The sequence below is a fragment of the Anomaloglossus baeobatrachus genome, chromosome 10 (assembly GCF_048569485.1).
Source record: "Anomaloglossus baeobatrachus isolate aAnoBae1 chromosome 10, aAnoBae1.hap1, whole genome shotgun sequence".
NCBI classification, from domain to species: Eukaryota; Metazoa; Chordata; class Amphibia; order Anura; family Aromobatidae; genus Anomaloglossus; species Anomaloglossus baeobatrachus.
This window is the reverse complement of record NC_134362.1, coordinates 65,964,761-65,981,416: the sequence shown is the minus strand read 5'-3', so window position 1 is coordinate 65,981,416 and position 16,656 is coordinate 65,964,761. Positions and strand designations below refer to the sequence as shown.

At 49.2% G+C, this 16,656-nt stretch overlaps 1 protein-coding gene across 1 annotated transcript in view; it reads left to right on the top strand.

Annotated features, from left to right (window-relative positions):
• Positions 1-16,656, top strand: part of LOC142254348 (mucin-2-like) — a 156,295-nt gene that overhangs the window by 118,840 nt on the left and 20,799 nt on the right. The window contains exons 17-18 of the mRNA XM_075325394.1: positions 9,774-9,826; positions 11,772-11,872. Coding sequence (XP_075181509.1) covers positions 9,774-9,826; positions 11,772-11,872 — 154 coding nt within the window. The remainder of the gene's footprint in view (positions 1-9,773; positions 9,827-11,771; positions 11,873-16,656) is intronic.

The following is a 16,656-nucleotide window of genomic DNA, read 5'->3' as shown; positions in this document are numbered from 1 at the left end:
TCTTACCAATGAGGGGGGCTGGCAGAGGAGCGGGGGTTACAGGAGGAAGGGGCGGTAGTGGAGAACGGCAATGCTGTGAGTGGTGCAGAGGGAGGCCTAGATACTCACTGCATGGCTGCTCTATGCTGGGCTGCTCGGGTCTGCCCTGTGCAGCGTGCGGTAAGGCACCGGCCATTTTAAAGATGTCGGTGGTGAGGGCTTCTTCAAATAATGGCGGCTGGAGTTGGCTTGTGCGCAGATAAAAGCTTGAGCTGAGAGCTCCATCTGCGTACGACCCGACTGTAGGTGCCATTATTTGAAGAAGCCCTCACCACCGACATCTTTAGAATGGCCGATACCTTACCACTCACCACACAGAGCAGAGCCGCACAGAGCAGAGCCACGCCGAGCTGCACAGAGAAGAGACGTGCCGCGCTGAGCAGCCACGCACAAAACGGAACCACGGCGTGCAGAACAGAGCCGCACAGAGCAGAGCCGCTCTATACAGATCAGAGCTGCGCCAAGCAGAACAGCCCTGCACAAAGCAGCCCCGCTCTGAGCAGACCAACACAGAACAGCCCCGCACAGAGCAGAGCTGCGCCGAGCAGAGATGCCTGTATGTGTATGTATCTGTGTGTGCCTACGTGGGGATAGGGCCCACTGAGACTCTTTTGCCTGGGGCCCACAAAATCCTGGAGCCGGCCCTGCCTGCATCCCTATATGTCACACTATCTGTACCCCCAACTTACCCCTCTCTCAAACACCCTGCACCCCTTCACACCATTCTGTCACAGTCTGCACCCTCATTTGCACTCACCCTGCATCTACTTCAGAAATCAGTGTCTCTTGATGTTTGGTTTCTGACCGGCAACTGTGGCTCCTTCCACTCGGTCACATGGGCACGACATCATCGCAGGTCCTGGCAGCACCATTAGCATGTATTTTTGTCACCCGGGCAAGAGTTTTTGCTCTGCTCCTGCATCACTCACAGGTCGTAAGCTCCTAGTGGGCCCCCACTGAGCATGAGGCCCGGGGCAACCGCCCCATCTACCCCCCGCTAGCTACGCTACTGCCTGTCAGTAAGCAGAGTACCTTATAGTCATGCAGTGACTACGGGGTTCCGACAGGTGTTAGGGAATGCTCAGCATGCGCCGCAACATACACAGTACACCAGGGACATGATACATCCAACAGCCTGGCAGTAAGCTCAGTACCTTATAGTAACACAGTAACTACCGGGGTTCCACCAGGTGTTAGATAACTCCCGGCGAGCACCGCAATGTACACGGTACACCAGGGACATCATACAACCGAGGGCCTAGCAGTAAGCTCAGTACCTTATAGTCACGCAGTGACTACCGTGGTTCCGTCAGGTGTTAGGGGAACTCCCAGCAAGTGCCGCAACATACACGGTACACCAGGAACACAACACAACCGAGGGCCCTGGCACCAGGGAGAGGGGAGCAGGGTCACTTCCTACCATTTACTGGAAACTGATCCCTGCACTATAGTGATGTGTCAGTCGCGAACAATCCGATCCGACACAAAGATGCGACTCCCTGCAGTGACTGACAGGGGCCGGATCACCAGTGTGAGCCACTAAAATCTCTAAGCGGCTCTTTTCGCCGCTAAACTCCGCCTACTCAACAATCTAATTGGTCGCTTGTAAGTGGACGGGGTTTAGCCATGGGTGGGCGGGGTTTTGGCGGCGTTACAATAATCTTAAATATGTGTTCACCTGGGGTGAACACATATTTAATAAGGAGCCGAGAATGATCCGAAAGATCCAGCTCTTTTTGGTGAGTGAAGCCATGGGAACCGGATCACCAAAAGGAGCCGGACTGCCCATCACTACTGCACTACCTAATATCCCTATACGGATCGGTCCTTCCCCCCGCAACTGATCATGTGCCTAGGTCCTCACTGATCCTAAACTCACCCAGGCTAGTGAGGGCCATCAAGACACTAGTCTTGCCACTACAATAAGACAACACGACAAGACAAGACAAGCAGGTGGGGAAAGGCACAAAAAAAAAGAGTACTCCATGGTTGACTTGGTGCCACGGTCTTCTCTTGCTGAGTTTTTATGATGGTTGGGCTTCCTCTCATACAATTCTAGACCAAACATATTAAATGGGTTTAATTTCTTTTGGCACACAAGGGGTTACTGTCAGTTTCTGTAGCAGCAGCAGACTCTGCAAGGCAGCACAGCTGTTCCTGCTGATGTCCACTTCTGGCCTTGATAAAAAAAAAACAAAAAAAAAAAAAAAACCCCTCTGCTGCCTGCAGGGGGTGCTGGTTATTCAGGATCATCCTGGAGCTTGGCATGGAGGTGAATGGATGCATTCCTTGCTGCTTCAGTAGCCTGGTGTTTGATTGTGGGGTATTTATCCCTGATGTTGTTTTTCCCCTTACACTTCTTGGTTCATGTTCACTCCCTGGTTGTTTATTGGTGCCTGAGTATTGTTTCCACCGTCTGTGGTTTTTGTTGATGGGGATTTCGGGGATCTCCGTCCTGCTCTCTCAGTTTTGGTGTTGGGTGGGGAGGGGGCATTACCATCAGGGGCAGGACAGGAGATAGGGAAAGGCTGTGGACTCAGACGCCTCTACCATTAAGCGTAATTCTGGGTTGAGGGTCAGCCTAGGGTCCCTCCCTAGCTTGAGGGTAAGCATAAGGGTCCCCCGACCACTCACTCTCCTAATCCGGTCACGCTGGGTGTGACACTTGGCAGGAGCTTTGCAGCTGCAATAGTAACAACACCACTGTTCAGCAAAGTCAAGCGCGTTCTACATGGACAGCTTTAGATTTGAGCTCTAGACGCCATGGAGTGGACTAAGGAGTGGATATTTATAGTAGAAGGCAGTGGTTGCAACTGAGGTTACATCTACATGTGATGAATTAAATGAGTTGCACTCTTAACACCAAATACTATAGTAGCAGGGGTGCTCCATGCTTGTAAAATAACCGTTTAGAGAGAGAAAAGACAAAGCATAGAAGGAGCACACCACTAACAATCACAATAAATGATTGAATTTTATTAATACAAAACACATGGGTTAAAAACACATAAAATCACTACAGTAAATGCCAAAGATGTTACACATGAGCCAACAGCAAATAACGAGAGACCCCATTAGTGCAATGCTGTAAAGGGATACCATATTTCAACCTCTATTGTTGTCAAAAAATAGAATATAAATGCTGGAAATGGGAAAAATGCATACTCTGTGGCGCCCTGGCCTAGCCAGGTCGTCACAGATAACAGACACACACCCCCACCCCCATCAGACAGGGACAACAGCCAAACAAAAACCCTTGTTGCCTCCCTCCAGGGTCTGATGTCCACACCAGGTGGGGCGTAGCTAAGCGGTTGGCTCCACCCACCGAGGAGTTCACAGTCCTGGAGGCGGGAAAAGTGACAGAACAGTGTTAGAGTTTGAAGTGAAAGGAGCAAGCACTTGGGTGTCTGGGTTTGTGGCCCAGGCACTGACAGCAAGGTTGGCAGATGGTGGTGGCCATCTGTAGGAGTGGTGGAGCAACGCAGAACCGTAGGACCGGGGTCGGGCGATGGCCCGCCGGTACCGACCGGGGAGCGAAGTGAAGCCAGCACACAGAGGCAGGGCCATCGGACCCCGACCAGGCTTGGAGCCGACAATAGTCAAATCCGAATGTGACTGGAACCCCAGGGGTTTCACAACAGCAAAAGTCCCGATTGAAGGCAACCGCCCACACCGTGAGGGTATACAGCTACCGCCTAAGGCTAGAGACCCAAGGGCCAGCGTCTGCGGGCAAACGGGCTCCTCCAGTACCTATACACCGAGGAGCGGACTACCGTTGGGAATCCATCGTAGTCAGAAGGAGAACATCAAGGTACAGGGAAAGACAGCTGCCATCACCTGTCCAGGGAGAGACACTGCAGCCGGCAGCGGGACCCGTCCATCCAGCCTTTTGGTTTACCGAGCTCTTTGTACCTTTCTTGCTGAGTGAGTACACCCGTGCCATCTGGCACCGCGCCGCGCTGTCCCTGCAACCCTGCACCTCACCAACCCTGCCTCCCCGTTTCATCCTCGGGCCCCGGGACCATCGACCTCTACCCACGGAGGGGGAAAACAACATCCCAGCTGCTCCCTACCATCGCTCCCGGGATCCCCGTCACCAGCAGCGGTGGTGCCCATCTTCACCACGACCCGTGGGTGGCGTCACGGACTAAATCCCCCAAACCAACCACCCTTTTCACTCACGGGCGAGGAGCGCCGCTCGAGCCCCCGGATCCGGCCCACCGCTCGAGCCACCGAGCAGCCATCGCAGCAGCGCCAGACCCGAGCGCTAGCGAGCGCAGCGCAGCGGCGGCGTCCTCCTAGCCCGCGACAACTCCACAAACAGTACTATAATACACTGCATGTATAAACAATTGGATCCTCCAAAAGTCTGACTAAATTAATAGACCATTAAATGAATTCAAACGTGCTGGTTGTGCCCTGTACAGGAGGGAAAATCCAGTGTGATTAGAGGAGTAAGTCCACTTGTGCCCAGGGATCCACCTGGATATGGGGGATCCAAAAAGTGGGGCCTAGAGAACCGCAATACTATGGACCCAAGTAGCTAGATTATAGCTAGGGCTGCTGAGGCATAATCATACTCCGACGCGTATAACCGCTGCAAATGCGACTTCATTAGGGAGAGGGATGTGCTCAAAGTTTTGCCCATTGTGTTGAATTGTCAACACGATTCTCTTCTGCCACTCTTGACACACCGAGAGCAATACCGCAGATCCAGGATGTGGGGCCCCTGAAACATCGGATACAGGAGGTCTGTGCTAGCATTTCTTTTGCGGTATTGCTCTCGATGTGTCAAGAGTGGGAGAAGAGAATTGCGTTGACAATTCAACACAATGGGCAGCACTTTGAGCACATCCTTTAGTGGTTTGCTGTAGTTACTCCATGTCAGAAACTTGTCAATAACTCGATAATGAATAAAGCTACGTTAAAAATGAGCACACCATTGTTTATCTTGTACAATTATCTGTGTTTGATGTGTCACATGACCCCCTTCCCAATGAGAAAAGTAAAGTTGAATTCAAAATGGCGGCTTTGCAGATAGCCGCCATGGGCTTCACCCGGCATCAAATGTTTTGCCCCTCCCATGTACTAATATGCCCCAACCAGTAAGGTGATATCAGCAACCACTTCCATTTTGTCAGGGTGTAGCCATACTTATGGCCCACCCTGTAGAATGAACCATGATGAGCGCTGCACAGGGCAATGTGTCCAGGGGCAGAATTCTCCTGCTTGACTCATTGCCAGTTGGCTCATTAGCTCCTGAGTTAGCTTAATCCCTATGTTCTAAGGTAGCAAAAGTGATGTGAGACCAAAGGTCTCAAATATGGGAACAACAAGAAAGAGTGTTTCAAGGCTAAAGGCCCCGTCACACGCTTCGATATATCGTGCGATCGCACCCACCCCCGTTGTTTGTGCATCACGGGCAATTCATGTCGTTAACCCCCGTCACACGTACTTACATTCCTTATGACTTCGCTGTAGGCGGCGAACATCCTCTTCTTGAAGGGGGAGAGATGTTCGGCGTCACAGCAACATCACACAACGGCCGCCCAATAGAAGCGGAGGAGCAGAGATGAGCGGGACGTAACATCCCGCCCACCTCCTTCCTTCCTCATTGTCGGCGGGACGCAGGTAAGCTGTGTTCGTCATTCCCGGGGTGTCACACGTAGCGATGTGTGCTGCATCAGAAACGACGAACAACTGGCACGCAGAAGGAGGAACGACATTATGAAAATGAACGACGTGTCAACGAGCAACGATAAGGTGAGTATTTTTGCTCGTTAACAGTCGTTCGGAGGTGTCACATGCTACGACGTCTCTAACAATGCCTGATATCCGTCACGAATTCCGTGAACGTGACCCCGACGACATATCGTTAGATATATTGTAGCATGTGATGGGGCCTTTAGTCTATTTGGAGGACTAAATAGGTACCAAAATGCCAACCGTTACTTTAAGCAATGTCTCAGGTGTGACAAGACGCAGTGAAAAACAAGTGCTGATCTAGAAGATGCTTCACTAAAAAGCTTGGCTGAATTGCCAGAGTGTAATGTGTATACATTCTTCTTTGTAGAACAGCTTTTTATCAACAGAGTGAAGGGAAGGAAAAGCGTCTGATGCGCCCTTGCGGTCAGGCTTTACTCATCACCAGGCCACGGTGCTTCTCCTGGGACGCCGCGGTGGCCTTGCCCGGTTCTCTGACCTCAGGTATCAATAAAAGGCTGGGAATGGGAATGGTAGGGGAAGTTGTTTGTGACGCCACCTGTGGTGTGTGTCCAATATCAGTCGCCGCTGCGGGACTTCTCTTTTAGGGCCGATGACGACACAGCTTGGATTGTTTTGCTCTCCTCAGGCAGAGCTATGCCACAGGGAGTATGGTGGTGGTAGTAGTCTCTCAGGCGCAGATGGCGCGACGATGGGAGCGCTGGCAGGGATGAGATGACATAGATAGTGCAGTTCAAAGTCTTTTATTCACTGGTCACACACTGCCGTTGGAGCACCAGGCAACACTGTGATGGGCCTCAGCCGATCCCGGATACTTCAGAGGTCGTGGCCGGTGGTTCCTTCTGTGCGTCACATTCCAATGATTTCCCTCCACCCCAGCTCCTGGGCCATGTAATGGGTCACGGGTGCCTTCTGCACTCCCCGTGAACCCTGGGATTGACTCGCCCACCCCAGGGCTATGGGCCACCCGGTGCCGGACCGGACTAGTCCGGGGGTCGTCAGTGGTGGCGGGGCCCGGCTCCGTGGCCCTGGTGGGGTCAATTAATATGGCTGGTGACTTGGGGGTGAATAAAGTTTATATTTGTCGTGACGCCACCTGTGGTTTGCGGCTATTAAGCCGCCGCTGCTGTGTGAGGCCTCCGGGGTGATGGAATGGCAGCAATGGTGGTACTGCTCCCCACAGGTGGAGCGGTGCCCCGGGGACATTGTTGGTGCTCGTAAGTGTCTATGCAGATAAATAACTGAGGCAACACCAGGGGTGCAGTTTCAAGGTCTTTACTCACAGTTCTTGGTTATGGCCGGCAGGAGCCTTTAGACTGCTGGGACCACCGTCAGGGACCTCCGCCGATCCAGGGTAGATCTGGTGATAAATGCCAGTACACCCCTCTAATTGTGTCCTTTCTCAGCTGACTTCACTAGCCTTGCCCTTTTTGGCTGAACCTGGCTCGGCCTCCACTGCAGCCTCCGGGCTGGGAGCTCGCCTGTCGGTTAGTTGCCCCTTTTCCAGAGATTCTTGCTGTGGGCTTTGGTCCGGGGAGCATGCAGCTTTCCCTGGACCTCGGTCTTTTAACCTTTGGAGATGACTTCTCCTCCAGTGACTAGGGACCGTCCCCTGATGCAGCTTGATCCCTCCACCGATGTTCCTGTGGAACAGACCACCAGCTCTGAAGCTATCTGTGGCCCTGGAATCCCTTCGTTCCCTGCTTGGTGTCACCTGGACCCTCTGAGTCCCAGGGTCTTCACCAGGAAGCGTCACTTTCTTCTTTCTTTAGCTCCAGCCTGACCAGAGCTCTTTTCTACTTTCTCTCTCCTTCTCCTCTGCCTCCCGCAGACCTCCTCCACCTCCTCCTCCCTGAGGTAAACTGAAACTCTCTCTTGACCTTCCTTTCTCTGTCTGCTCTCGGGTGGCTACTCCCACCTCCCCAGTTGCTAAGCTACCACCCTATGAGTACAGGGATGGGTCTTACGCCCCTCCCAGCATGCAGCATGGGAGGGTAGCTGCCACTGTCCCTGGTCCCAGTGTGTGCCTAGCAATGGGTGTAGTGCAGGTTTACCTGGGAACTGGCATGTACCTCTTTCCTTACCCAGGATGGGACATCACACCTCTGGATGGGGTGCAATGTCTCTGTGGCGACGGAAGCCTCAGGGGCGCCACAGGATCACCGTTCTTTCCTAAGAACTCGGGTCGAGATTCCGGCTCCAGACCACAGGCTCCGAACTTTCTGTGTCTTTGTTTGCTTGTCTGTTCCGGAGTCTGACCTGACTCGGACACTATCCGGTTCTAACTGCTCTAAGTGTGTCAGATGGCTCCTCGCGTCCCCTGTGTGGGAGCCCCACCTCCCGGGTCCCTGAACTAGTGGGCATGAGGTTCCATACCTCATGATGGCCACCCCAGAACCTACCCTAGCCTGGTTCCAGTGACAGAACCCCCGTGTTATGTGTTGGTTGAAGTGTGGCTGTGGTTGTTACCAGTGACGACCTCCTCCATATCCGTGATTAATACTGCACCTCACCTGAGGTGGCAGGGGCACCACACTTCTAGCATCATTCTCACTATGCTTCCAGGGCATTTAGTAATGCTAATGAGCAACGCTAGAGGATATGCCATGGCTGACCCCCCCCCAGTAGATGTTTATTACCTGGAAATTAAATGATAAAATTATGATTTGCACACCTTCTGAACACATTTAATCCTGAACTGTATAATGAAGATATCCCAGTGACCTGTAAACAAATGTTTTTCCATCTATATATGAAGGGCAGAGGTAAACAGATTAAAGATAATCTGTCAACAGGTTTTTCCTATGTAATCTGACGGCTATATGAAGTAGGGACTGAGACACTGATTTAAATGATGTGTCACTTATTTTATTGAAACAAGAGCACACAGTGTAATAAGTGTTTTATCAGCAATAGATTATCATTGAATGCTAAGGGGTACTTCTCACATAGCGAGATCGCTAGCGAGATCGCTGCTGAGTCACAGATTTTGTGACGTACCAGTGAACTCATCAGCGATCTCGCTGTGTGGGACACTAATCAGCGATCTGGCCCCTGCTGTGAAATCGCTGATCATTACACACTGCTCTGGTTAATTTTTTGGTCGTTGCTCTCCCGCTGTGAAGCACAGGATTTCACTGAGCATGCTCTCTCTGGCTCCTTGCACACGTAACCAGGGTACACATTGGGTTACTAAGCAAAGCTCTTTGCTTAGTAACCCGATATTTACCCTGGCTACGTGTGCAAGGAGCCAGCGCTAAGCAGTGTACGCTGGTAACCAAGGTAAATATCGGGTAACCAAACAAAGTGCTTTGCTTAGTTACCCGATATTTACCCTGGCTATGTGTGCAGGGAGCCCGACACTTCCCCGCTCAGCTCTGCCCCCTCCGCAACTCCACTCCGCATGTACACACGCACTCACACAGATGCACGCACACATACACACACTCACCTGTCCCCAGCCATGCAGTCACCGCGGCACTGACGTCCTCAGCGCCATGGCCCCGCTTGGCTCCACTCACCCCGCACTCTGCCCCCCACACACATTCTTGACGGCCGAACGATCAGCTGATCACCCGGCGGCCGGCTGCTGTGAGCGATCAGCTGATCACCCGGCGGCCGCCTGCTGTGAGCAATCAGCTGATCACCCGGGGGCCGGCTACAGTGAGCAATCAGCTGATCACCCGGCGGCCTGCTGCTGTGAGCGATCAGCTGATCGTTCACAATAGTCTGCCGCTGGTAAAACTGTAAAAAAAAAAAAAAAAAAAAAGCAGATTCTGTTGTTTTGTACGATTCGTTGCAACGCAATGCAACGGATGCCGTTCAACGCAAGTGTGAAACTAGCCAAAAACAACAACAAAATCCCAAGAACAAACTAAAAACTCAGCCCATAGTACAGTGCCAAAACTATGTTGTGAGCATGACATAATACAATATAAATATAATGCAACTTTTCTGTACATTTTATGTATATAATATATTACGGTTTTGACACTAGCTCTCATTTACAGCATTTGCAAAGATGGAAAACTACAATGTGACTACAGCCAACTAGAAGAAAAAGGTAAGAACAGTCTGCAAGTATAGCACAAATGGTGCATGAGAGGCAAAAGTATGTTGTGCCCTAATCACCTTAAGTGCACTTGCTTGTTGGATATTTTATGACAAAGCGATAGGTAAAAACACCAAGCTGACCATCCATACGGCATTGCTATGTCTATCTGACCAAGAGATCTAAGGCGGGCTTTGCACGTTGCGACATCGCAAGCCGATGCTGCGATGTCGCACGCGATAGACCCCGCCCCCGTCGCAGGTACGATATATTGTGATAGCTGGCATAGCGAAAATTATCGCTACGCCAGCTTCACATGCACTCACCTGCCCTGCAACCGTCGCTCTGGCCGGCGACCCGCCTCCTTGTTAAGGGGGCGGGTCGTGCGGTGTCACTGCGACGTCACACGGCAGGCGGCCAATCGGAGCGGAGGGGCGGAGATGAGTGGGATGTAAACATCCCGCCCACCTCCTTCCTTCCGCATATCCTACGGAAGCCGCGGTGACGCCGGTAGGAGATGTTCCTCGCTCCTGCATCTTCACACACAGAGATGTGTGCTGCCGCAGGAACGAGGAACAACATCGGACCTTCACGTCAGCATAATTATGGATTACGCCGACGCTGCACCGATGATACGATTACGACGCTTTTGCGCTCGTTAATCGTATCATCGAACCTTTACACACTACGATGTCGCATGCGATGCCGGAAGTGCGTCATTTTCAATTTGACCCCACCGACATCGCACCTGCGATGTCGTAGTGTGCAAAGCCCGCCTTAGGGGAAAGATTTTCTCCACAAGCTTTCCCCTTAGAGCCACTATGGCTTCTCAAACAGCCAGATTATACCTCATAATTTGCACTGATAAGTGGCAATCACCCCGAAACACCGTGTCTGCAAATTGAAGTTCTGATCTGGCATAAATCCTAAGTCATATGACAAGGCTCGTTAAAAATCCACTTTTGACTTTTAGGATTGCTACCTCCAATAGGTGGCAATAAGAGTTCATCTCCTTCCTCCCTGAAGAGACAATTTGAATATTTCCCAGAGAATCATTGCAGCTATAAGATTCCTCACTGGCAGCCAGATTGGTTTGTCAGTCTCATACAGCCAGATCAGATCTCATACTTTGCACTGACGAGGGGCAATCACCCCGAAACATCGTGTCTGCAAATTGAGGATCTGATCTGGCATAAATCCTAAGTCATATGACAAGGCTCATTAAAGGGCCACTTTTGACTTTTAGGATTGCTACCTCCAATAGGGGGCACTAGAGTTTGTCTACTTCATCACTGATGAGACAATTTACCTGAGCAAACGAAGGGGAAGCAATATCAACATAAATGTTCACATTTACTCAGGACAAGAAAGGCTATGCTAAAATGCAAGAATAGGCATAATGGGGTAGTTTGGAGGGGCTAAGAGACGAGTCTCCTGCCTGTCAAATGAAGGACAAAGTAATACATACGGTATTTATTCCAGACAGTCTGCATGATGTGTTTTGGCAAAGAAAACATCCACTTATTGATTACCTAAATGGTTCATACCAATTTAGTGGTCAGTGGATAATAATTAAAACTTTGTGAAAATGTCTAATGCTCTCTTGGACTAGCCAAAGGCTCAAATTGGACTGGCAAAAAAATGTTCTTCAAATGTTAATGTTTTGTTGGATTGGGCAGTGCCACACCCCTGACTATATTCTTAATAAGCAAACAAAGTCCTTGTTAAGTGCTCTGCCTGATCAGTGAGACAATTATTACAGTTATCCTACAGGAATTTGCAGTACAGGACATCATCAGAATACAGTGCTTTATCGTTGCACAGTTCTCTCTCTTCCAAATCTGTATCATCAGTGCAAAGCAGGAAAATAATTTATGCATTGTGTGTATTTGCAATAACAATAATTATGAAAATGCTTTGAGTGCACATATTCTAATATATTCTTCTTATATTTTAGACTGCGTCCTACCCATGGTTTACCTTAATTGTTCTCAGGCACCAGAGGGTTCTGAAGGAGTTGAGTGCTTGAAGAGCTGTCAAAATCTACATATGGATTGTGTAAGTATAAATTAATGGCAACACCTGCAAAGCCAGTGAAAGTCTTTTAATACAAAAATGACATATACCTCCAAGTGCCAATATATAAAAGCTTCAGAATTTGCAGTCACATGGGCTGCACTGGGCAGGACTGTTAGGCTGGAGTCACAATGGTGTGGGACTTGTGCGAGTATCACATCACATAGCCAGGACCGTCCAGCGGCTCTCCTGGCAGGAGCGGGTAAGCTTTATGTATTTCTTTGCAGCTAACACGCCTTGGTCAGGAGAGCCACCAGTCTGTCCGGGCAATGAAATCCTCGCGTAAATCAGATGCGAGTGTAACCCCAGCCCTCATGTTAGGCGACATCCACACACTCATTTTATCGGTCCAAGCACAGTAAAAACGGATAGCACTTGGATCAAAGTTATTCAATCGGGCTGCTCAGGTGACAATTTTTTTTACACATTGTCTATGTGAAAAAAATCACACTATTCTCTTTCATATTTCGGAAAAGACTCACCTTTTCAAGTCTATACAGTGAGGAAAAAAGTATTTGTTACACTATGTATTTTGCAAGTTTTCCCACCTAAAATGAATGGAGTGGTCTGTAATTTTTATCATAGGTTACTTCAACTGTGACAGACAGAATCCCCCCCAAAAATAAAGAAAATCACATTGTATGATTTTTAAATAATTCATTTGCGTTTTATTGTATGGAATAAGTATATGATAGAATTGAAAAACTGAACCTAATATTTGGTACAAAAACCTTTGTTTGCAATTACAGGGGTCAGACATTTCCTATTGTTCTTGACCAGGTTTGCACATAGTGCAGCAGGGATTTTGGCCCACTCCTCCATACAGATCATCTCCATATCTTTAAGGTTTTAGGGCTGTCACTGGGCAACATTGAGTTTCAGCTCCCTCCAAAGATTTTCTATTGGGTTCAGGTCTGGAGACTGGCTAGGCCACTTAAGGATCTTGAAATGCTTCTTACAGAGCCACTCCTTAGTTGCCCTGGCTATGTGATTTGAATCATTGGTATGCTGGAATTCCAAGCCACAACCCATCTTCAATGCTCTTACTGAGCGAAAGAGGTTGTTGACCAAAATCTCAAGATACATTACCCCATCCATCCTCCCTTTAATACAGTGAAGTCATCCTGTCACCTTTGCAGAAAAGAATCACCAAGGTATGCTTTTTACAACCCCATGCTTCACGGTTGGGACAGTGTTCTTGAGGTTGTACTCCTTTTTCTTCCTCCAAACATGGCTAGTGGAGTTGATACCAAAACGTTCTATTTTGGAATCATCTGACCACATTCCTCCTCTAGATCATCCAGGTGGCCATTGATGATCTTCAAACTGGCCTTGACATGAGTTGGCATGAGCAGGGGCACCTTGTTTGCCCTGCAGAATTTTAATCCATGACGGCATAGCGTATTACTAAATGTAATCTTTGAGACTGTGGTCCCAGCTCTATTCAGATCTTTGACTTCTTTCTCCTGTGTAGTTCTAGGCTGATTCCTGACCTTTCTCAGAATCATCCTTACCACTGAGACCGAGTAAGATTTACATTCATCTTGTGTTTCTTCCATTTTTTAATAATTGTGCCAACAGTTGTTGCCTTCTTACCACGCTGCTTGCCTATTGTTGTGTAGCTCATCCCAGCTTGTGCAGGTCTACAATTTTGTCCCTGGTGTCTTAAGCAGTTATTTGATCTTGGCCATGATGGAGAGGTTGGAGTGTGATTGACTGAGTGTGTGGGCACGTGTCTTTTATTCAGGTAACAGGTTCAAACAGATGCAATTAATGCAGGTAATTAGTAGGAGGGCTTCTTAAAAAAACAGGTCTTTGAGAGCCAGAAATCTTGCTGGTTGGTAGGTAATCGGATACTTATTTCAAGCAATAAAATGCAAATTAATTATTTAAAAATTGTAAAATGTGATTTTTAGTTTTTCGGGGGGGATTCTGTTTGTCACAGTTGAAGTGTACCTATGATTAAAATTACAGACCCCTCCATTCTTTGTAAGTTGGAAAATCTGCAAAATCAGCAGTGTATCAAATACTTAAATTCCTCACTGTACGTGAGGAGAAAAAACCCTGTCCTATACAGATCAACCATATAGCATCTGGTTTTTATGGCTAGATTGTAAATATTCATCATAAGGAAATAGTATTTGGTCTTGTAAATTTTAAGAACTGGTGACAATATAGAAACAAATACCAAGATGACAATACAGATGAAAAATTCTCAGTTATTTTAATTATTCTGAACCTAGCCTTGGGAATGTGGAAGGTTACAGGGGGTACTAGGCAACTATAATACAGAGTAAGGAGCTCTCTGGCACATCATGCTGCCTCTTCTTCCACAGGGCTTGTCCACAACACTCATGCAAGTGACTTCTAGATGCCTTTCTTTAATACTACGCTTCTCTAGACCAAATCTTTCCCAAGTGTTTCTTGGAGAATTATTCTGACTTCTGCTTAGCACCCCAAGTTCATCAGACTTGGAAGCTGTTTGATAAGGCAATCAGCCAAGCCACAAGCCACATGCCTAATGAATACTTTTTGATGGAGGGGGGACAGAAAGTCAGCTCTGACAGACGTTTTATTCCCCAACTGAGCAAATGCCCGAAGATCATATTTATTGGAAAGTTAAAACACGAAAGTGTATATGTGACGCCCTGACAAAATCAGGGTGTCACAGATGACTGTACCCCTCCAGGGTGCAGGAATCACCTTCTTATTGGAATTCTACCATCATCCCACACACAGGTACAAACACCAGCCTTAAAAGCCTAGTCACCCCCCCGGGACAATGGGGACACACCAGTGGGCGGGGCCAGGCAGATGGTGACGCCCACCTAGGGGTCCTGAGGTGTCAAGGGAAGGAACGAGTCAGTCTGAGTGAGAGCTGAGACGCAGTCGAGCCTGGAGAGAGTAAGGGAGAGGAGTGCAGTGGTGGTCGGGGGTTGGAGCTCCCAGACTACCTGAGCTGACTAGGTGGCAGACGGCAGAGCAGGGTCACAGGCGACTGAGATCCGGTCGCGGGAGACCTAAAGTGAACCAGGGCAGGGTTGTAGCCCGCCGGTGCCGACAGTGGGAATCCGGTATGGAGGCCGTGCACAGACTGGGTACCTGAACCCCAGGGCAAGGACAGCTTTAAGCACCTTCCTAATTCACCAGCAGGGGACAAGATTCCAGATCTTGTCCCATTAGCAGCCCGGATAGAGCGAGACGGCAGCCCGACGTGGGGGATAGGGCGTCGGCATGTGCCTACAGAGATCCCAAGGGTTAGTTCTCGCGGACCACAGCTCACACAGAAAAGACACAGGGAGTAGACTTACCCCATTTCATGTGGACTAGTCACCACACAAAGAAACAACACAAAAGTGCAGGAGGAAGGGCTCCTGTCCTGTCACAGGTGTGTGAGACCCGAGCAACCCCTCTAGAGGCAACTGGCATCTGGCCTTAGTTTACAATATGGACTCTGTGTATTTACTGACCCTCCACATCAGCACAGCCTCATCCAGCAACATGACTACCAACTGTAAGTTCCCTATTTCCTGCCTCCTAAAGACTGCTCCCTGCAACCCTTCACAATACCCTGGGCCCCGGGACAACACCGTCCCACCTTGCTGCCCTGCCCCATCAGCCCCGGGCACCCCCATATCTGGGCAGCGGCGGTGTCACCATCCATCACCGCAACCCACTGGTGGCGTCACTGACAAAGACTCTATCCCCTGTAAATAACCCCTTTTCACTCGTGGGCGATGACGGCTGCACGAGCCCCAGATCCGGCTGCCACTCGAGCCGAAACCACTGCCCGGATCCAAGCGCCTCGAGCAGCCCCCCTGTTGTGGTCTGTCCCCCGCCCGTGACATATACACCCCAAAATTACTGGTTACTTTTCATACCTTCACAGAATGATTGATTATACCCTTACACAACTTGGGGTTCCCTGTTGCATATAGACCTGGGAGCATCATGTTTCACTACTATACAGTGCCTACCAGTAGTATTCAACCCCCTGCAGATTTAGCAGGTTTGATAAGATGCAAATAAGTTAGAGCCTGCAAACTTCAAACAAGAGCAGGATTTATTAACAGATGCATAAATCTTACAAACCAACAAGTTATGTTGCTCAGTTAAATTTTAATAAATTTTAAACATAAAAGTATGGGTCAATTATTATTCAACCCCTAGGTTTAATATTTTGTGGAATAACCCTTGTTTGCAAATTACAGCTAATAATCGTCTTTTATAAGACCTGATCAGGCCGGCACAGGTCTCTGGAGTTATCTTGGCCCACTCCTCCATGCAGATCTTCTCCAAGTTATCTAGGTTCTTTGGGTGTCTCATGTGGACTTTAATCTTGAGCTCCTTCCACAAGTTTTCAATTGTGTTAAGGTCAGGAGACTGACTAGGCCACTGCAACACCTTGATTTTTTCCCTCTTGAACCAGGCCTTGGTTTTCTTGGCTGTGTGCTTTGGGTCGTTGTCTTGTTGGAAGATGAAATGACGACCCATCTTAACATCCTTGATGGAGGAGCGGAGGTTCTTGGCCAAAATCTCCAGGTAGGCCGTGCTATCCATCTTCCCATGGATGCGGACCAGATGGCCAGGCCCCTTGGCTGAGAAACAGCCCCACAGCATGATGCTGCCACCACCATGCTTGACTGTAGGGATGGTATTCTTGGGGTCGTATGCAGTGCCATCCAGTCTCCAAACATCACGTGTGTAGTTGGCACCAAAGATCTCGATCTTGGTCTCATCAGACCAGAGAACCTTGAACCAGTCTG